This window comes from Eubalaena glacialis, chromosome 15 (assembly GCF_028564815.1).
Source record: "Eubalaena glacialis isolate mEubGla1 chromosome 15, mEubGla1.1.hap2.+ XY, whole genome shotgun sequence".
Taxonomy (NCBI): Eukaryota; Metazoa; Chordata; class Mammalia; order Artiodactyla; family Balaenidae; genus Eubalaena; species Eubalaena glacialis.
Genome location: NC_083730.1, coordinates 68,872,028 through 68,893,968, shown reverse-complemented (window position 1 = coordinate 68,893,968; position 21,941 = coordinate 68,872,028). Strand labels below are relative to the sequence as shown.

The following is a 21,941-nucleotide window of genomic DNA, read 5'->3' as shown; positions in this document are numbered from 1 at the left end:
TCATCTCGTGACTCTGTAAGTGTGGATTCTAATCTCCAACCCCTTCTTCAGCGGAGACCTCAGTGAAGATGGTGTGTCTGGATGCACTTACCATGCATGCAGGGACTCCCGCCGGCTGGAGAAACATCTCGGGTGGGAAGTGGTTTTCTCTGGTTTGCTTTGCAGAAACTCTAATTAGGTCAGCTAGTCTGATGACATGAATTAAGGCCATCCAGGCTCCACAAACATGATAATTCAATTAAGGACCAACAGGACCTGACTCTCTGAGCAATACAATTTTAGTTCCCAAGTGAATGCAGCGAGCAGAGAACAACTAGATTATCCAGGTCCTGGGGAAGCAGCCGGGGTGCTTGGAACCTAGTTTGGGGGGAAGACAGGGAATCCAGCCTCTTTTCAGATTGTGCTAAATGTAATAAGAGGATGCAGCGATGCTCAATAAGGCTTTCCGAGGGAAACATGGAAAGTTTAGCAAACTACCAGTCCTGTGTGTTCATAGAAGCAACGTTACAGGGAGAATCCTGACCAGGAAATTTTAATGTAAACTGCTTTTTGTATCTCTGTGAATGGAGAATAATCAAAAACATATCTTAAACAATTCAGCTCTCTGTTAAAATTGGCTAAAGACTCTTAAAATTAATGGAAATATTAACATAATTTGTAAACGTTCAATATGAGAACATATTTGGAGAGCGCTTTCATTCCATCCTCTTTCCGCTTGTATTTCATCATCTCTGGTAGATTAGAACTAAGGGTCAAGTATAACAAATGAAAAACACAGAATTACACAATTTCATTTTTGTGTTTTTAAAACCTACAAATTTCAGCATGTTCACAAACAGATGCACACTTTTAAAACAGATTCTCTTTGGGTGTTCATCCTTTTGTGTAAAAAATGCTTTAACCTCACAAGACGATCATGAGTAATTAATTCCTAGGGAAAAGAAATTCTCCTACCCTCTTCGATTATCTACATTTAAAAATAACACTTATTCCCAAAATAAGGCTTATCAATGGAAATATTCCAACAAAGTCTTGTTTTAGGTCTAAACGTGTTGGCATACCTTCCTGGCATGGAACAAAAATACCAAAAGCTTATGGGAAAGAAACTCTCACTTTTACGGGCAGAAAGAGCTGTGGGCATCGCCTGGATCAGTGTGTGTCTTAAAGATCACTGTGTGATCTAAAACGATATTAGCACCTAATAACATGTAAATATTTTTGATTTTGATCCAAGTGCATGCCATGGTGATGGTACTAAAAGGACGCATTTCACTCACCCTCTCAGAAGTTTGAAAAGCATACAACCCAGGGAGAACCAGTCGGCACTGCTGTCGTACGCAGTCCCTTTCTGCAGGACCTCGGGAGCCATGTACCCGTGGGTGCCCCTGGGGAGAAGAAAGGGTATGTGCGGTTATCAGTGCTTGCAGACCTTATACAATATTCCCAGCTCACCAAGAGGTCTGAGCATCATTCATCCATGTCGGCAACTATGAACAAGGCGGAGGGGACGACAGTGCTTCCACCAAATATGATTCAGCAAACACCCAGTGGGAAAACGACCTCTCCTGTCTTCATTAGGATAGGACTGAATATAAATAAATTACCATATGAAATAAATATGGACAATGCGCGCACTCCACGGTCTCGGAGGTGAAATGTGAGTCTCGGGAGTCCTTCCTCACTCCAGCCAGGAGGAGTCAAGGGCAGGCCCATTCGTTCGAGGGCTCTCCTGAGGAGATGTGTGGGGCTGGGGGAGGGAGCGGGGGGAGGGGGTGATGAACAGTGACCTGGAAGGGATGGGCATGGGCGTCCCTGGGTGGCGCCACCCTCCGGTGCTGAGGACCGGGCTCGCACATATGCCCGTCGTATCTCCCACCCTTCCACGGTCACGATGGTCTCCAAGGCAGGGCGGGCGTGGGGGGACAAGCCGACAGGTACGGAGACAGAGAAATCACGTATCCGGTTTAAAGAGCCGCTGACAGCTCAAAGGACTCAGCCAAACAAATGTGCAGGCGACTTGCAGGAAGCTGAGAAAAATCACTTGGGAGGACAACCATTTATATATAACATGTGTTATCTGCAACTCAAAATCCTTTCCCATTCTGCGACTCCCCACCCCTCCTTAAAGATCTGAGCACGCACTGTTCCAAGCGCGCAAGAGAGGGCTCGTGGGGAACTTTCAAAGACGTGGCCTGAAAGGGCCCCGAAAAAGCCTTTAACTGTAGCTCTGGTCCCATCCTTCATTGATTTTCTTCACTGATAGAATGGGTGATAGAATGACACCTTCATCCCACAGGGGTGCCGTGAGGATCACACGTGTGTAATGGGCTTAGGATAGTGCTGGCTCTTAAAAAGAACTCAACCTATGTTAGGGATTTTATTCTCTATCCTTACGTTATTATAATCCTTTTTAACTTATGCTCAGGAACAGTGAGAATCTGCTCCGACAAGTGATCCTGGATCAGCACTGGGCCCGATACCCTCTCTGCCTCAGAGTTCTACCTTGAAAGACTTTCTCAAACAGTGAAAACGGGCACTGGTCCATCCCTCAGAAAAGCTCCGCCATCCAGAATCCAAAGTCTGACAGCGTGAGGTCAGCAAGGCACACTGTGAGAGAGTCAGAGATTTCCTCAAGGGGTATCCAAGCCATTTTCTGGGGAGGTTTAACTTTGGTGTTGCTGGGAAAACCTTTGTGGTGACCTTTTTAACCTGCGATTCTCGGGGTCAAAACCCAGTTCTGGGACGGGAAGATCTCAACAAGGATAAATGCATGGGGTTAACGCAGATCACGTCTCTGAGTGGGCACTGGACACAGCAGAGCACTGGACCTGCCCACCTCCATGGTTTTCAGCTTCTGCCTACACGGCAGCACCTAGTGCTTCCTGCCGCTTCCCACTGACGATCTGTGCTGTTCATGCTGAAAGAACACTTGAGCATTTGAAGACATGATGACAGGGGATTGAGCTTTGTGTTCCTGGATAAAATAAGCTGGGACTCAATGAGTCACTGATGATCTGTTTGATTCCAAAAACAAAGTTTTTCTGTGTCATTTGGTGGTTGCTTCATGGTTCACTTTCAGTTTGTCAGAATTTGATTCCATCGTTAGATGGACTGAGTCTAAACCTAGATGGAGAACCAACCACAACGCTGCTGTGCAGACGGGCCAGCGTCTGACGAAGTCCTGGCATCATACCTACGGCTTTGAAAAGACCAGAGAAGCCCAGTCTGGGGTGAAATTCTGGCCACAAATCTTTAATCTCGTACCAAGTCGATCCTCTCAAAGCCTCAGGGAGTTCAGACAGAGTGTAAGGAACACAAGCTTTGGAGTCGGACAGAACTGGATCTTAATTCTAGCCCCACGATGTGCCAGGCATGTGACTTTGTTCAAGTTCCTTAGTGTCTCTGAACCTCAGTTTCCATCCCATAAAAGATGATTATACCCATGCCCTGTGGGTCTTCTGTGAAGATAACAACATATTCAGAGCAGCCGGCCACACATGCCTGGGACAGCCGATGTTCAGCTCATGGCATGAGTGCTGTCCCCCACACCGGTCACTTCCCGGACAGCCCCCGGGGCTGCTGGTTCCAGGAGGTCAGGGAGCTCTTCTGCCTCGGTCCCCGCTGCATCACCAGCACCTGGCACACAGCCAATGTGAAGTAAATACTTATTACATGAAGGAGTTGACTTCACCCTCACAACTGTCACGTGAAGTAAGCAGCATTGTTACTACCTCTTTATAGAGGAGAAAAATGAGGCTGGTGCCACGTGGAAGGAGGATTCAAACCCACATCTGCTGACTCGAAAGCCTTTGTTCTCAGCCATGACATGCCTCCTCTACTTAAAAATACAGAATTTTGTTGTGCGTTTATCCTTTTTAAGTAGTGGCCTCACTATCATCGTTTAAACATGGAAATCAACCTTCCCGATCCCATCCCTTTACAGATGCTGTTCAGCTATGGACAAAAGCCCGTCTTTCAGATCTGACATGTGAATTACACTAAGAAGAGGGGGAGGCCCTATAAGGGAATAAGTAACTCTGCATCTGAAAGTTAATTCCTTTGGGAGATTAACTCTTCTGAGCTCTCCGATTCATATTCAGTTGTGACTATACTAAATTGAAGAAATGAGCATACCAAATAGCCGTGGCATTAAAAATTCAAATGACTCTCTTAAAAATGTCTGATGGGGCTTCCCTGGTGGCGCAGTGGTTGAGAATCTGCCTGCCAATGCAGGGGACACGGGTTCGAGCCCTGGTCTGGGAAGATCCCACATGCCGCGGAGCAACTAGGCCCGTGAGCCACAATTGCTGAGCCTGCGCGTCTGGAGCCTGTGCTCCGCAACAAGAGAGGCCGCGATAGTGAGAGGCCCGCGCACCGCGATGAAGAGTGGTCCCCGCTTGCCACAACTGGAGAAAGCCCTCGCACAGAAACGAAGACCCAACACAGCCAAAAATAAATAAATAAATAATTAAATAATTAAAAAAAAAAAAAAAAAAAGTCTGATGAACTCCCTGGGAGAGGCTTATACAACCCCAGGTTCTGGCCTCATAATTGTCAAGTGTTGGCAAAATGCTAAGGCTTTTATCACCATATCCCAGATTCTGTAGGAAGAGAGAAACATGTTTACAGAAACGGTGCTAATCGCTATTAACATCTGATCAGAGCTTTAAATGGCAATTCTGATTTAACGCAGTCCCTCATAAAGTACTGCAGTTTTAGAACCACTTTATTTTTAGTCCCGCAAAAAAAAAAAAAAAAAAAGGATTTATAGTTTATTTTCTGCACGGATGCATGAAATGAGACTCCTGGGAGTTACTTCAAGACCATTCAACACAGCAATGATGCACAATAAAATGGAATTTTAAGAGCTTCACTGCTAAGACTGATATATTAAAAAAGAAAAATCAAGCAAAAGTCACCTGTTTTTCCACAAACTGCACATATGTCCACATCTTCCACCCAGATAAACTGATACTAAAGAAATAGGAATAAAAACCAGTACGTATTCCGTTCTGCTTCTGCTGAGCCCCAGGGCAGCTACTTCATACTCCTGTTGTCATTTTAACAATCTCAGGTTCAGGGAAGTCCTTGGGCAAGTGTCAACACTTGCAGAACAAGCATGGCCACTGCTGGAAGCAGCTTAGGGTCCCCTGAGAGGGGACAGGTGCTGGCCGACGGCCAGGGCATCAGGGAGCTTCCACCACATGGTTGTTTAGAGGACGGACGTAATATTCAGATCTAACAATATGACCTGCATTAAAAGCTTGAATTGCAAGGAGATGATTTTTTAAATTAAAAAAAGAACCCTAATTTCTTTTTAGCAAAAAAAAAAAAACAAACTGTTTTGAAAAAGAAGGAAAAAGTAGACGGAGAGAGAAACCTGACCTCTGGGCCTTCCTTGGAAAGTTCTATGCAATTGCCTGTGCACCTTCTTTGGCATATAAGCTTTCAGGGGTCTATTACTACCTCTACCCTATAGATAAAGAGACTGAGGGTCAAGCAGGTGAGCTGACTGCCTCAGGGTCACACAGCCAGCATGGATTTGGGTCTGCTGCTGAGGCCCCTATCTTTCCCTTAGATCACCCTGCCCCCGGGCAGCTACACTGTGGGTCCCTGCGTGTTCCCCCAAACGGTGAGAGCGAGCACACCACCACCCTTATCTCCCCTCCCACAGCCTGGGATACGGGACCTTCCCCTGACCCGGCACTGCCACATGCTGAAAATCCCTATTGGCAAGAAAAAATGGGGGAACAAATGACCACGTCAGGGTCTGAGTGAATAGGCGAGTTGAGTTAGGAAACGACAGTGACAGAGGTGCTATACTACTCACACACTCGCGTGCGGCTTCTTTTTGGAAAAATCGCAGGCAAGACCAAGGTCTGATATCCTAACGTGTCCGTGTTCATCCAAGAGGATATTTGCGGGCTAAAATGAAAGAGAAGGTGATCTTCAAGAGTCCCCAAGATGTCCCAGGGGCTAACTTCTAAAACTATTGGCACTTGATATCTCATTATTTTATCACAGTTCATTCCTACACATGAATCCTAGCATTAATTATATCATCACATCCAAGTGGGGCATGATACCAACAATGACATGTTTCATGTTACTTTCAGCAGGAAAGTGGTAATGACAGATGGGAAGGATTCTACTCATTTGATGATGGAATACAGGGCGGGTAACACGGGAGGGTTACAACCACAGTCCATCGGAGTTAAAGTATTTCTTTTTCACAGCAAGAAGTGCAATCCAGCCAGAATGGTGAGTCTCTCCACAAAGGGAGTGAGTCCACAGGCTCCTTGGCCTCTGTAACTACTAGGACTTCAGAGAATGAAGCCACGAAGCACAGCACAGAAAGGAATCTTGTAAAAATATACAAATAGTGACCAAAGAAATCAAAATATTCCACGGTGCCACATTAATCCCGATAAATGTCATTTCTGTTTATTAGTACAGGATCAACAGAGGACCCTACCAAATGACCAAATATGATTTTGACCACAACTCTGATGAAATGTATCCATTAAGATTAGATTTAGTCAGCATAATCATGGAAAACAAAGCTCCTCTCCCTAATATACATTGAATTACAGTCATCTTGATATTTTTCTGCTGGAGATCAGCTATTATTTTGCTTGAAATAAAAATAATGGATGCCATTATAAACTTGAAGCATGAATAATCATGAATGACTAGAATTAAGTCTGAATAAAAATTAGGTAATACCATTGCCTACTAAATAGCTTAGAAGACAAAAATACTGCATCAAGATCATTAGAAACCAGTTATAGATTTAAATTAAAATGTATTACAATGGCGCTTCATGGGCCTTCGGTGTGTATTTTATTCTTCTGAAAAACTCACCATGAGAAAATAAAATGTCATGTGCCAACCAGTGTTTACTTATTTCTAATGTGATGAAAATACATTTTTTCTTCTTTATGTTCATGTGAAGGCTAAGGGAGTAATTCTTTAACCTTGCAGGAGGCTTTAAAAGTTACAAAGTCCCTTGTGAAAAACATAATATGCTCAACACTAAAATACACCATTTTAGATTCTTAGGCGGTAACCTTTAAAAGCTAATCACAACACATGAGCAAAGGAACATCATCTGTACATTTTAGCTGGTTAACCTGGGTTCAGGTTAAGAAGGAAGCAGAGAGGAGGCAAACCCACTCTCCTCCCAACCTCCTTGGGAAGTTGCCACGGCTATCATTTTTCTTCTCACCATTATTTACACCTTTATATATCTGCGTGATCATTTCTATAGTTTGTCAAGGTCCCGTTTATCTCCTCCCCCATTCTTCATGTGGCTGGCTAGATGAATATCACCGCGGATGTACCAAGCAAACTCCCAACTCCCTCCTTAATGCAGAACCTGGGAACAAGCATCATGGTCTGGAATGGAAAAACTCAGAACGCACTTATTTCCTTTTTTTCAAGTCCAGTAAGATTTTAAAGAGAACCACAGTGAAGAAGCCCAAGCATGGAAGACTGGGGCTATGTAGTTCAGGGATCTGAAAATCTGTTAGTGATTTTTTAAGGCAAATTCAAAACAATCTGAGGCTCAGAGAGTGCCCTTCGGGGGAAATTCTCCAGGCTGTCAGCCACTTTGCCCTGATCGGATCAGGCTTGCCTCAAATGAGTTATGACTCAGCCCTTCTACGTGTTAGTTCACAAGTAGATACTTCCCGTAAGACATATATGTTCTCTGCTAGTTCACCTTTGTACACCTCCTGGTCTCACACCAAGCCAGGGCCAAATCAGTTGCTTAGTGAACATTAATGGAATTACAATCAATTGTAAAATGGGCGACAACAAAACACCCCTACCCTGCTTTTCACTAATTAACCAATTAAAGTTTTTGAGTTGGCATATGTGCTGCACCAGACACGGAGGTAATAGGGACAAGTAGGATGGAGTCCTTAGAACAGAGTTCAGAGTCTGGAGGAGATCGACATCACAAAGGTAATGCCTTTATCGGGGCTGAGACGAGGAAAATGACAGGATACCATGAAAGAGGTGGAAACGCCTGGAAGACCACAACTGCAATACAACACCTATTGCACAGGTCCGACAAACGGAAGGAGTCTGTCCAATGGCCTTACCTTCAAATCTCTGTAAACGACAAACCGATTGTGCATGTGTTCCAGCCCCAGGATGACTTCTGTGGCGTAAAACCGCATCTCCTTCTCAGAAAACACCCCGTGCTGTGAAAGATGATAGTGCAAATCGCCCCCTGGAATCAGAGACGCGGAATTTAAATTCAGTGCATCAATTTAAAGGGAACAAAAATCACTGTCATCCTGCATAGTTACGATACAGTCGAAAAAGGTAAACTATGCTTCTGCTTTGTCTATATATATATATATGTATGTGTCATTGATTTCTGTAATTTGACCAAATGCTTTAAAAATTCTAGAGAAAACTAAAACATTGAGAAGACTTAGATGTGACAATAGCCAGGACGATATGAAACAAAGCCACCATTCTCTGACAGGTATCACAGTTCCCAGATGTACCATCAAGGGGGAGGGAGGGTTAGCTAATCTGCTTTGATTACTTGAGTTCTGTCTAATAACTGAATCAACCCATGTAGTGATCCAGTAGGTGGCTTAGCAACTCATTCTGTGGACAATAAATAGTAAGGAAACAAAACAAACACATTGATCATATTGATAGATACATGAGAAAGCAAATACAGTAAAATTTTAACTGGTAAAACCCAGGTGGTGTGTATTCGGGTGTCCCCAGTAAAATTCTTTCAATTTTGCCATATGTTTGAAGTTTTCACAATAAAATGTTGGAAAAGGTAAATCGTCACATGGCCTCAAGTTACAGAGACACAGAAGGCCACAAACAGGGTAAGGGAATGTTCTTATAAACTATAAAAGAAGAGCCTCAATTGATCTACAGAAGTTCATGTGTGTCCAACTTTATTGCCCTTGATTTTATAAGTATCTTCCTGTTCACACACACATATTCCTGTATAACCACTACCAGATCAAGGTGTAGAAGATTTCCAACATTGCTGAAGGCGTCCCATGCCCATCCCAGGCAGTATATCAGCTCACAGTCCCTAATTAAAGCCAATCAGACTCTATTGTAACCTCTCCCCCCATAGATTAGTTTTGCCAGTTCTGATAGTCACATAAATAGACTCACACAGGGTACATGCCCCTGTGTCTGGCTGTGTCTCCTCATTATAATGTGTGTGAAATTCCTTCATGCTGTTGGGTAGGTCTGATTTTAAATCAAACACTCAAAATGTAATAAAACTTCAAGTGAATTTCAAAAAAGGTATTTCATTTGTTGAACTGTACGCCTTTTAATTTCAGCTCTCGTTACTAAAAATGCTTTGAGTATATACCATGTCACTTTCTAGTATTAAAAAACTACTTTTCTAGCTAAAACTCTTTCATCATTCTCTGGGTCATCAGTCACAGTTTAAAAGATCAATGTACAGTGGAACTGGGCTAAAGGCATAGAAGACTGGGCTAAAATCTGTCCTGGCCCAAAGTCACTCCTTCAAAGTTGGTTTTTAAATACATTTCTATCTTCAGCCTATGTATCTTTAGGAGGCATTTCATTCCTAAAAGTTGACGGCCAGGAACAAGCAAACTAAACATCCAGGCCAGTTGCATTCCAGAAAATCAAGTTTTACTGTATTTTAACTATTTTATGAAAATCTTTTCTAGAAAATGCAACTTCCTGGGGAGAGACTGGGAGAGCCAGAGGGAAATGGCAGTCAACATTTTTAAATGAAGTTTAACTGAAAATTGAAGAATAAAAGGTTTCCTTAAACTTCAGGAGGAATTTAGTTACCTGAAAGACCCAAATGGCCAGTCTGTCTGGAGCAATGCAAGCTAAGATAAAACATCATGAAAACACAAACAAACAACATCATGGCAAAGTCTTGCAGTGTATTCAGACTTCCCAAGTCTTGCTTACCGTTCATCAGATCCAAGATGAAGCAGAGTTTATCTGGCATATGGAAGGCATAGGTCATACAGACAATGAAAGGACAATCCTAGAGTGAAAAATATATATATAAGAAAAGCAAAAGTTGCCCTGGAAAGCGCATCTACTGCCAAACACCATCTACACATTTTTTTTTAATCCATGCCACTGCCCCGTCCACGAAACACAGACACCGACCTGGTAACTTTAACAGACCCAGGAAAGTGGGTCTGGTTCTGTGGAAAAATGCACAGAGACACAACACTGCTAATTAGAGATGAACTCAAAGGTGCTCTGTCACTCTGATTCAATCATGACTCCTCTATCTACATCTTCAAAAGACTCAGATTCTACAGAAAAATATTACTGCCTTGCTAGTCTTTCTGTTGGTCTACATTTCGGTTCTGGCTAGTCAAGTATCCATTTCAATCTCTGATTCTGAGGTTGGAAGAACCATACCATGGGGGGAAATGTTATCTGTATTACTGTTTTGAAACACTGAGAATAAAAATGGAATTAAATTAGCTTTTGAAAGTGGAAAAATGTACCAGAGCTGAGGACAGAAAAACTCAATTGTAAAGATGTCAATTTTCCCCCAGATTAATCTCTAGATTCCATGCACTCTTAATTAAAATGAAAATTGACAAACTGATCCCAAAATTTATATGGAAATGGAAATGGCCAAGAAAAGTTTAGATACACTTGAAGAAAAATAAAGCTGGAAAACTCATAGTGCTAGATATCAAGACTTATGGTAAAGCAACAGTAATTCGGTATGGAACTAGCCCAAGGACAGACAAATCGACCAGTAGAACAGAACAGAATCCTGAAGTAGACCCACATGTAAATGCTCATTTGATTTGTAATAAAGTGACCCAGCAGGGTGGGGGTAAAGCATGGCCTTTTCAATCAGTGGTGCCGGAGCAACAGGCTATCTGTACAATCAGCTGTGGACGTTCACCCCTACCTCACAGCACACACTAACGTCAACCCCAGGTGGATATAGACCTCAAGGTAAAATAATAAAGCTTCTAGAAGAAAACCAAAGAGAACAACTTCAGGATCTTAGGGTGAAGTAAAGATTTCTTAAACAGGCCACAAAAAGCACTAACAATAAAAATATTGATAAGCTGGACTAAAATAAAAGTAAGAACTTCTGTTCTTCAGAAGACACCATTAAGAGAGTAAAAAGGTGAGTCACAGAATGGCAGAAGATATTTGCAATCCATATATATCTTGAATATATAAAGAACTCTCAACAATCAATAAAGAAAAAGCAAACAACCCAGTAGAAAAATGGCAAAAGAGCAACAACAACAACAACAATAATAATAATATAGGCACTTCACACAAGGGAGTATCAAACGGCCCGCAAGCCTATAAACAGATGCTAGGCCTCAGTTTTCCCTAAAGAAATGCAAATTGAAAATCACAATGTATCATCACTAAAACCGATGAGAATGGCTAACATTAAAAAGACTGACAATGCCAAGTGTTGTAAAGGTATGGAGTTTAATGGAACTTCCAATATGGCGCTGGGAGGGCGGAATGGTACTACCACTTTCACAAGATGTTCAGTGGGATCTGCTAAAGCTGATCACCACTTGCAAAGCCTATGAGCCAGCATTTCTACCCCGGGGTATTTACCTAACAGCAATCTGTACTCATGTGCACGAGAATCTGTACTCATGTGCACCAAGGACATGAGAATGGTCCTCACGGCACTATTCAAAATAGCCCAAACCAGGAAATAACCCCAATGTCTACCAACAGGAGGATGGATACACGAATTGTGGCACATTTATATGATGGAATACTATAGAACAGGGGCCACCAAACTTTTTCTGCAAAGGGCTAGACAGTAAATATTTTAAGCTTTGCAGGCCTCATCCAGTCTCTATCACACATTCTTCTTTGTTTCTTTTCTTTACAATGCTTTAAAAAGGAAAAAACCATTCTTAGTTCATGGGCTGTGAACACAAGCCAGATTTGGTCCCTGGGCCACACACATAGCCTGGTGACCCCTGCTATTTAGCTACAGAAGGTGCTGTTGCTAAGAGCAACGACTCAGATGCATCTCGCAAGCAACACTGAGTGAGAGAAGCCAGACACAAAAAGAGTACATTTATATAAAGTTTCAACACGGGCAAAGCTAAATTACGGTTTTAGACATCTGGGTAGTAGTTAGCTTGGGCGTGGGGTGAGTGGATGGAAGGGACACAGGGAGACTTCTGGAACACCGGTAACTTTTTATCTCTTGACATGGGTGCTGGATACACACATGTGTTCCCTGGTGAAAATCCATCAGTGCCCCACTAGATCTAGAACTAGGTCCATTGAGATAAATATACAGTGTACACTTGCCACTCAACTGATTCAAATAACAAATGGCATGAAATATCTATATCCACTTTCTTAACAGAAGCAAAGAATTATTAAATTCCACAGAAAATATTCAAATTTCAACAGAATAATCTGAAACAGAATTCACATTGTTCACACCTGTCAATTAAGGGCATACAGATAAATTTGTGTTAACACATTCCTATGTGCTCAAGATTCATGAACTTGAACTCAATTTCCACAAAGCTTCTGGAGGAAGTTACTCCAGAATGAATTACAAAATTCATTTTGTGGTTACCTAGTTTTCCTTAGAGGTCTGTTGAGAGGTGTTAGTGTTTACTAATGTTAAGATTTATTTTGCGTTAAATAGGTAAAATAAGGGTGTTACCCTTTAATCTGTTAAAAGCCACGTGGTTCTCGGTGGGCGGGTCCCCTCCTACTTGCAATCCCACCAGTGTTTCACCAGACCTTTCCACAGTCTGCTGGCGATGGCTCATTCTGCTCCAAATATCATGCTTCTTCCTTAACGGGGTTCCCCACATACTCTTGGTTCCTGATCTGATGAACAATTCATCACTAGAGCAGAGAAGCGGGTGGACCAGGAACTTAGTAAAGCCTGGGTCTTTCCCAGCTTGAGAGAGCAACTCCACTTACTTCACCCAGAGGACAAATAGAGCCTGGAAAGGGGGGTATTTCGGAACATGATGGTGTATGATCATTCTAATGACGGCCCTGAGAAAACTGAACAATCTAGGTCTCAACTATGGATCAAGGAATGAATGAGCAATGCTTCTCACGAACAACTGACTTAATTAATGAAGGTGCTGACGGCTCCTCCCAGTCATGGACATACATGTCCTTGATTCCCTTTTTACTATCCAAAAGTTACAGAATAAAACTGCGAACAGTACTTCCTACTATCTCTTTGGGGGATGAGAAGTAGGAATCCTCAATTTGAGATTGAAAGAGAAAAACAACCTTCTAGTAAATAGAAAACTCTGAAAAGGTCAAAGTATAGTTAAGATACTACATTATTAAGATGGGACATGAATTGGAGATTTAGAATCACAGGCCACCGGAGTAGAAAGGGCTCTTAAGAAAGAAAAAAAAAAAATCACGTGGTCCGATTTCTTTATTTTAAAGACAAGGAAACTGAACTCCCCACCCCCTAAAAGGGAGATGTCTTGCCTGAGGTCACAAAGAAATTTGGTAGCCAGCCAAGATTCAATCCCCAGCTCTCTGACCCTGGACTCTTGGCAGAGCTGTCCTATGTTACCCTACTTACGAAGGCAAAATTTCCATAGCAACATGAAATAAAAGCTCCACTAAAGGGATTTGACTTCATTACCTCTACAGAATTTGCTGACCACGATCCCTCATCTCTCAGACCCTGAGCAGATGCCATCTTGAGTCTCAGGTGGGGTCTGAGACACAAAGAACTGAATACTGACCCAAGTGGACTAACAGGCAGCGGTTTAATGATGGTGTTGGTACGGTTTCAAAGATAACTAAGGTTAAGATGTTCTGCCTTGATTACAAATTCAAGGTAAATAAGAACTAGGGGGTTTTTACAGGTGAATACTTAAATAAAAGCTCTTCAGCAAGGAACTGTCTTCTTTGATTTCCTACCTAGTGAGCAAAATAGCCTGCATTTTGCAGGAACTTAAAACTGTGATAAAATAGACCGTAAAGTAATCCTTCAGAACATTTCTCTACACTGCAGTCAGAGGAACCTTTTCAGACTCGCAAGGCTTATCATGTTATCTTCCTATTTCAAACACTTTGTTTCCAACGGCTCTTAAGATTTTTAAAAATCCTCAGTACTGGCCCAGAAAGCTCTTTCTGGTCTGGTCTGGCCTCTGTTTGCCTCTCTCCCCTACAACTTCATCTTGTGGTCCTTACCCTATCACTTCTGACCCCACCTCTGCCGACTTTCTGTGAGTCCCCAGAACTTCCGTGCTCGGGACCCACACGTGCCCCGGGACCTCCTCTGACTTCAGAGGAGCGTTTGTGGACAATACCTCCGCCCTGCTAAATGCCTTCCGAGCACCGTGGACCTGTCTTTCCTACCTCTTGCCACGTGTTCCAATGATCAATGCATTTGTGAGACTGTCTGAATAAACACCAGCTGCTCTCACTCTATGCAGCTCTATAAGAACAAGGACCAAACTAGGGTTTCAGGACCCTCGTCTCGTAGTGGAGGGCCCGGCACAATCTAGGTCTCAAATATGGATCAAGGAATGAATGAGCAATGCTTCTCACGAACAACAACTGACTTAATTAATGAAGGTGCTGACGGCTCCTCCCAGTCATGGACATACATGTCCTTGATTCCCTTTTTACTATCCAAAAGTTACAGAATAAAACTGCGAACAGTACTTCCTACTATCTCTTTGGGGGATGAGAAGTAGGAATCCTCAATTTGAGACTGAAAGAGAAAAACAACCTTCTAGTAAATAGAAAACTCTGATGGGTGACTCTGGCTCATTCTCATGCCAACACCTTAGGAAATCATACTGACACAGGCCGATCTAAAGCATCACCTAAGGAGGCAATTTTAAACTAAAGATTACTTAAATCCTATAAACCGTGGCCTTTCATTAGCAAAAACAATTCCAAATAACTTTATTACAATTCTTTCAATTCTTTACTATAATTCTTTAAATTATGTACTTACACATGTTTAAAATGCTAAACAGTTTTGATATTTGAATAAAAAATATAAACAAGTCTTTTAAATTAGCTCAAAGCAGTAGCCCAATATAACCCCAATTTTTTATTTATTCCCTTATGGATAGACCAGTGAGGAACTCTACAACTACTTAACCACTCTCCCTCACCTGAATAAAACAAAAATCCTACATGAAAATTAAAATTGTACGTATAGTTTTCCAACACCAAAAATTTTTTTCCATAGGCTTTCCTATGAATAAATATCCAAGGCTTTGAGATAACTCATTAAAAATTAATATTTTAATAAAGCACTTAAAGTCTGCAGTAAACACACATCCATGTCTGAAATGAAGACACAGACATTTCAATAGATACTAGAAGCCAATGCTATTCACATTGATTCCAATACAGTGTGCAGGCTACTCAGATTCCATTCCAATCAGTTAAAATCTTGGTCATGCACACAGGGTAACTCTTATTTGAAATGCTTGATGTCCATATGTTGGCAGGTAGAGGCACATAATTAGACATTACTATTTATAGCAATGGCATTTTCATCTGTTATAGTTGAGCTAAATTATGATATTCATTGGCTTCGATAGCAAATAGACTTTCCAGAACCACTTAAAACTAATGCTAGAATAATATAAACCCCAACACAATGAATACAGGTGACAAACAATAAAACATGGAGCCTACAAAGGGATGAGAAAAGAACACTGGGCCTGTCCAGGGAGTCCGGGGACTTTGGGCAAAGAAATGATGTCTCTGGGTCTCAGGTTCCTTGCTTACTAGCTGAAAGGAAGTCTTTGAGTCACCATTAAGATCTGAGTTTTTCAAAACCTTTGTGTGAAGATGACCTTATTTAGAACACAGCTATGATAGTTGGAAGCACCATCCCGCCTCCCCCAGGGCCCCATGTCTCACTTGCCAGGACACATGGGCACTGCCCAGGTTCCTGGCATGGTGGGTTTTTCTGGGTGTCTTTATATACATCTGTACAGGTAAATAAAAGCCGAGGTTTTGATCCTGGGTGATACTATTAAAGGAAAAGAAATCAGAACGGGACACTGCTTTGCAAGTCAAGATGACACAGTGTAAAAGCTTGCTTTTACACGTGCCGAGCTAAAAATGACAGCCTGACATACAAATAAAACATCCAACAGGCAGAAACATAGTGCTGGAAATGGAAAAGGCCAGTGTCCACAGCAGGTAAAAGTAGCAAGTGCTAAAAAGATAAGGTTCCCTCCAAATGAAACACGGACTGGGGAGCACCCCGAAGGGACAACTGGGGTTTGACTAAGCCAAGTCACTTCCTCTCTATCAGTTTGTGAGGGACAGGAGCTACGTTTCTCTTACTTTTTCTTCTCTGGGTTAGTCCTTCTCAGTCACACAGCCAATTCTTAACTATATTCAAGTGATTTTTTTTGGTCATTGATATGATTATTTTCTGCCATCTCTGCAACTATATTCCACAAAGAAGGAAGTCATAAATACTCACTCAAGGGACAAGTTGTCAGTGTGCACAGCGATGGTGGCTAGTACGTTCCTAATTCCCAAATTAGACAGAGGTGATATCTGAATTATTATTTATACGAACTTAGTGCTGCTGCTCCCTGCTATAAATTCTAATCCCCCCAAGAACTGGCTAGCCGCATAATTCACCAGAAAAAAAAAAAAGCCTGTATTTTAAATAAATTGTCCTGATACAAAAACCAAAAAAAAACAAAAAAAACAAAAAAAACCCCAACAGTGTTCAAAATTGAATACTTACTCCTGTGCTCACCAGGGACAACATGATCCTTTCATTTAAGGCTAAGGTTTCTCCTTGTTTCATCTTGATCCTCTTCTTATCCAAGCATTTCATCGCATACCTAGAAACATAAATATTATTGAAAAATCTGCACTGAGAATACATCTAAACGGATTAAACGATACGCATCATACTGGGGGAAGTTTCTAAAGATGTGGGAAGTGTTTTAAAGAAGCAAATACTTCTAAGAAACTAAGGAAATCTGAATCAAGTGGAGACTTCAGTCAATAATAACATATTTGTTCGTTCATTGTGACGAGTGTCCCACACTAAGTAAGATGAGGGTACTGGGTATGGGGTACATGGGAACTCCCTGTACTATTTCTGCACTTTTTCTGTAAACCTAAAATAACTGTAAAATAAAAAGGCTATTTTAAAAAATCAAGCAATAATCAAGATATTTCTATTATTATATGTATTGATGTTTCAGTTAAGTAAGAGCATAAAGTAGATGGATATAAAATTCAGGGAAATAAATTTTGTATGTATTGCCACTGTCTAGTACCACTGTGTGTGTGTGTGTGTGTGTGTGTGTGTGTGTGTTTTGTGGAGGTTGTACATGTCATATTTAGCATTTAGGAATTGTGAATGTAGCACTGGTCAAGATTTAATAAGCACGTAGAGTGCAAGACTCTAAAATGTTGATGACTGACCAAATGGGAAGGGAAAGCACGTGTCCAAAACCCCGTGTTCTAAAATGGCACTTTATTGATTTGTTTTAAATCTATACTTAAGTTATCATATTTCAAATAATAAAAAGAATCAGTAAGATTTTTATATTCAAGTTATATTAAAGTTAGTTGAGAAGAAACTTTTTACAGCTTAAGATTTTTGAAGATTTGGAACAAACTCACATTAAGGAAATACAGACATGTTACTCAGCACACTCTGTAATCACAGGTTAAAGAAAGCAGATGCTTTTTCAGCAGGACAAGGGAAAGCTGAAAGGAAATTTTTACAAGGGTTTTGGGGGCTTGAGAGTTCTGCATGCATGACTGTAAATTCGCACTGATATACTACTTCACGATACCCAGGTATACCAGTTGTCTGGCTGTGGTAGGACACACAAAATCCACTTATTCCTAACTTACTTATAACTTATAATGTTATGAGTTACAGCAAAGCAGAGACAGATGTTCAAATTTGATATTTTTATCCACTCTTCCAGGAGTTCTATATGACAAATCCATTTGCGAGACACTGATTGGCTTAATTATGGGATCAAATATTGAGAACACATGAAGTGACGCATTCTTGAAATATTTATTTTTTATGATAAAGAATTTTCAAAATGCCTCATACTACTTCTATCACCACCCTGCTGTGACGATGTTTAATAAGACCTTTGGATTGCAGACCACAGAGAAGGTGGCACCCACAGGTCTTGAGCCCCTCAGAGTAAGCAAGCTGAGGGCACCCCCCCCAAGGGCAGGTGGCAGGTCACTGTCACTGGCAGCCTGGAGGCTGCAAACGACGTGCTCGAGGATTCATCGGAGCTGAGCTTGGCCACTTCCTAGCTGTGTGACTCCTGAGAAGCGTCTACCCTTAACCTATAAAATAGAAGACTATTTACCACGCCCTGGCGGTTTCCAAGTCGGGTGAAATCATAAATGTGTATGAAGAGACAAATTGATATTATTTACTTCTAACAACAACACGTGACAGACTGGGCATCCTCAACACCTCGACAAGCAGTTATGATGAAGTAAAACTAAAATTTAGTGAAAGGTAACGAACGACAAGTAAAGTGCATATTAGGATCAAAAAGCCCACCGTGCAGCACAGAACTGGAAGGTATGTTTTCTATCACCCCAAACTGCACATGCTAAATCACAGGGGGATCAGAAGAGAATGTCTCTCCCATGCAAAGCAGAGAATTCTCTGCAGTCTGATCGGACTGGGAGGCCGTACATAACACCCCTTCTTGGCCACCTCTGGATTCCTGGCTCTTCACCCACGGCCTGAACCACTGCAGGCTCCCGATACACAGTTTCTGGTTACCTTCCCATTTAGCCCTAAGAGGTAGAAGTTCCAGATCATCTCGTTTGCTATGCTTTACAAAATACACCCTATTTCCTTCTGAGGTAAATTACTGCAGGAGTGAGATCACGGGCTTCCATAAATCTACATAGGGGTTTTCTTTTGATGCGAGCATAAAATTCTCTTAAAATTCCCAGCAAAATATACGAGCCTAGAAAGCTTACATTTTTCCAGTGTCTGCTTTCCTGCAACCATATACTTCACCGAATCCTCCTCGTCCGATAATCCTATGTACGCTGAAATCATTCATTGTCAACTGTGAATTCAAAATGTGACATGGAAACGTAAAACTGCATAAAAATTATGCTGTTGTTTTCATGTAAAACATATACAGTTATTAAAATAGCGATTCAGATACACCTGCTCTTTCCGTGACTGGTCCCTCAAACTGAGAGGTGAGAAGCACAAGATGGCAGGACATTCTAGAACCACCTTCTATGCAAACTGCACAGAAGGCACACCACGGAGGCAAATGGGAAGATGACACAGTTGTAGCCGAGTTAGATTGGTTTTCTGATCTCATAAATCTTATATTGGAAGATGTACGCTTTGAAGACAAGTGAATGTGAAATTTCCACTCAAAACACAAAGCAACATCAGCTACTCTGAAGCCTAAAGTTTGGGAACAGTTCAGCAAGGCCAGGAACGTCATGGTAGAAAAATAGGTCCACATCAAGGGCATCTATGTTTTCCTAACTGTGGGCCATATGATCAGAAAGCCCAACAGATGCTGGCCGTGTGGATGTTTTATCAATAACGTCAGTGAGTAGAGAGGACTCATGCTGGGCATGTGAGCGTGAAACCAGACCAAGTGTGAGTAACTCTATGAAGAGGCTTTATTCATAAGCACCTTGTCAATATCACCCCAGCAATGCCCTGCTTCCTAAGCAGTTTTCATGGCATTAGACGGTACAAAGGCAGATAGATAGTCCTATGTTCGTGGTAAGAGGCCATCAGATAACAGCAAATGCCTACTAGTTTATGTATCCCGGCAAATGAAGGGTCAGATGCTTGAAGGGTTTCCCCAGACAACCCTTCAAATATCATGTCTGCAGCCAGGGAGGGGCATCTGGCCCACTAGCTTCATGTTTGGTGCTCAGAAGACATGAGGACGTGAAGACATGAGAATACCACGTCTGCTAAAGCAACACAAGCACAAGGAAGCTCCACAGCAGATATGAGGGATTTTTTTTTTTTGGCCGTGCTGCGGCATGCCACAGCAACAGAGCAGGGATCGGACCCGTGCTCCCTGCAGTGGAAGCATGGAGTCCTAACCACTGGACCACCAGGGAAGTCCCAATAAGGGGTTATTTTTAAAAATGTGTCACTGCCTCTTGCTTCTCAATCCTGCCAGGAAATGGGGTGGAGAGAGGAGGTTAAAAAGAAGAAGAAGAAGAAGAAGAAGAAAAACCCCACTTCTTCCAATAGCACTGCTCAAGTAAAAAACTGAAAAAACAAAAATCCAGTTATTTCTTTTTCTCAATTGCAAACCTATGTGAAGGGAGAGCATGAAGGAAAGGGGAAGAGAAACGTACACTCTAAAAGCGAAGTAAAGAACATGCCCTAGAATTACTGACAGTGAAGAGCTAAAAGAAGATACAATGCTAAGGGGTTAATGTCAGAAAGTAGCCTGTCTTTGAGGACTGCTTTTATCATTCTCAAAATAATAAAAAAGATGAAACCGTGGTCTAGTAAAAGATGTCATCATGTTTATTACATCATTGCACCTAAGAATAAGAAAAAAAGGAACTTTACCAAGATGGCATAAGGCACGGACATACGGGAATTACATTATGTAGAAGACTTGTATTTTTACAACTACTTCTGTTAAAAGGTCAATTACCACTTAAAATAACCATTCTTAAATAAATAAACACATTCTTACATGAATATGAGAAAAGAGAATTAAAATTCAAAGTGTTTACAATTGGGTAAAGGAGGATGGAGTTTTCATGCATAAAGCCACAAGCACGACATCTGTTTGGGCAGTGTGTCACCCTTGGGAGTATGCTGCCGAATAAAATATTTTCTCACAAAGTTGAGCCAGAGGAAGGTTTTATTTAAAAAAAGAAAGGCAAAGATGATACTCACATGGATATTTAATTCCACGTTTTTCCACTGACAAAATCTAGTGAACTTGTCACTGAAAAAGAACGTAAGGAATTACTGAAAAGTTAAATACCAAGTTAACTGAGAAACTAGAATTTTACTGCTGGTGTTGCTTCTCAAATGGAGTAAGTTTTCATAAACATTTTTTCACAAAGGATTCACCTGGTATTTAAGGCTTTATTTTATGATTCAAATTGAAGACTTTGTGTTTCTCCTTTAATTGTCATTATGCTGTGGTAACATCTTTATCTGAGTCAGCACCGTCCAAGAGACGGGTAACAGAAGATGCGTATGTAATTTAATTTTAATAATATATTTTATTTAAACCAATATATCAAAAAACTATCATTTCAACATAAAATTAAATCAAATCAATATACAATTTTAATGAGATAGTCTATATTCTTGCTTTTGTATTAAGTCTTTGAAATCTGGTGGGTATTTGCCCATCTTAATTCAGACTAATCATATTTCAGGAGTTCCACAGCTACACGTGGTTAGTGGCTACCATACTGGACAGTGCAGCTCTCAATGACAAAAAAACTGCTGTTTACAAATAATTAGAGGGGTAGCAAATATAATACCTAAATAGTGCTTATCATGTTCCAGGCCCTGTTCATCTACTCCTTCAACAACTCCATGATCAGGTACCGTGATGATGCCCAACCTACAGCCAAGAAGACCTGAGCTTGCCCAAGGTCACACGGAGAGAGAATGGGTGGAGCTGGATTTGAACCCAAACCAACGTCTGCCTCACAAAGATGCAAACAGTGCAGGAGAGGAACCCTCAGATGAGAGTCGGAAGATGGAGTAAGTCATACTGCACTGATAAGCTCCCAGTTTACTCAACTGCTGGAGAAGTGTTTTTTTCATCCATGAAGTAAGAAACATATCTACCCCATTAATAAAGGCATTATTGGGATTATTTTTTATTAATGAGCAACGTATCTATAAAATGTCTGCTTTTAAATTTTTTTTCAGAAGAAATGTATTCTGGATTGAA

The 21,941-nt window shown here is 41.4% G+C and overlaps 1 protein-coding gene across 1 annotated transcript in view; it reads right to left on the bottom strand.

The window, feature by feature from the left end:
* LOC133075830 (beta-adrenergic receptor kinase 2-like) overlaps positions 1 to 21,941 on the bottom strand; it is a 50,427-nt gene that overhangs the window by 17,548 nt on the left and 10,938 nt on the right. The window contains exons 4-10 of the mRNA XM_061170226.1: positions 20,921 to 20,972; positions 18,994 to 19,085; positions 16,751 to 16,850; positions 9,952 to 10,030; positions 8,109 to 8,239; positions 5,831 to 5,925; positions 1,278 to 1,385 (exon numbers count right to left, since the gene is read on the bottom strand). Coding sequence (XP_061026209.1) covers positions 1,278 to 1,385; positions 5,831 to 5,925; positions 8,109 to 8,239; positions 9,952 to 10,030; positions 16,751 to 16,850; positions 18,994 to 19,085; positions 20,921 to 20,972 — 657 coding nt within the window. The remainder of the gene's footprint in view (positions 1 to 1,277; positions 1,386 to 5,830; positions 5,926 to 8,108; positions 8,240 to 9,951; positions 10,031 to 16,750; positions 16,851 to 18,993; positions 19,086 to 20,920; positions 20,973 to 21,941) is intronic.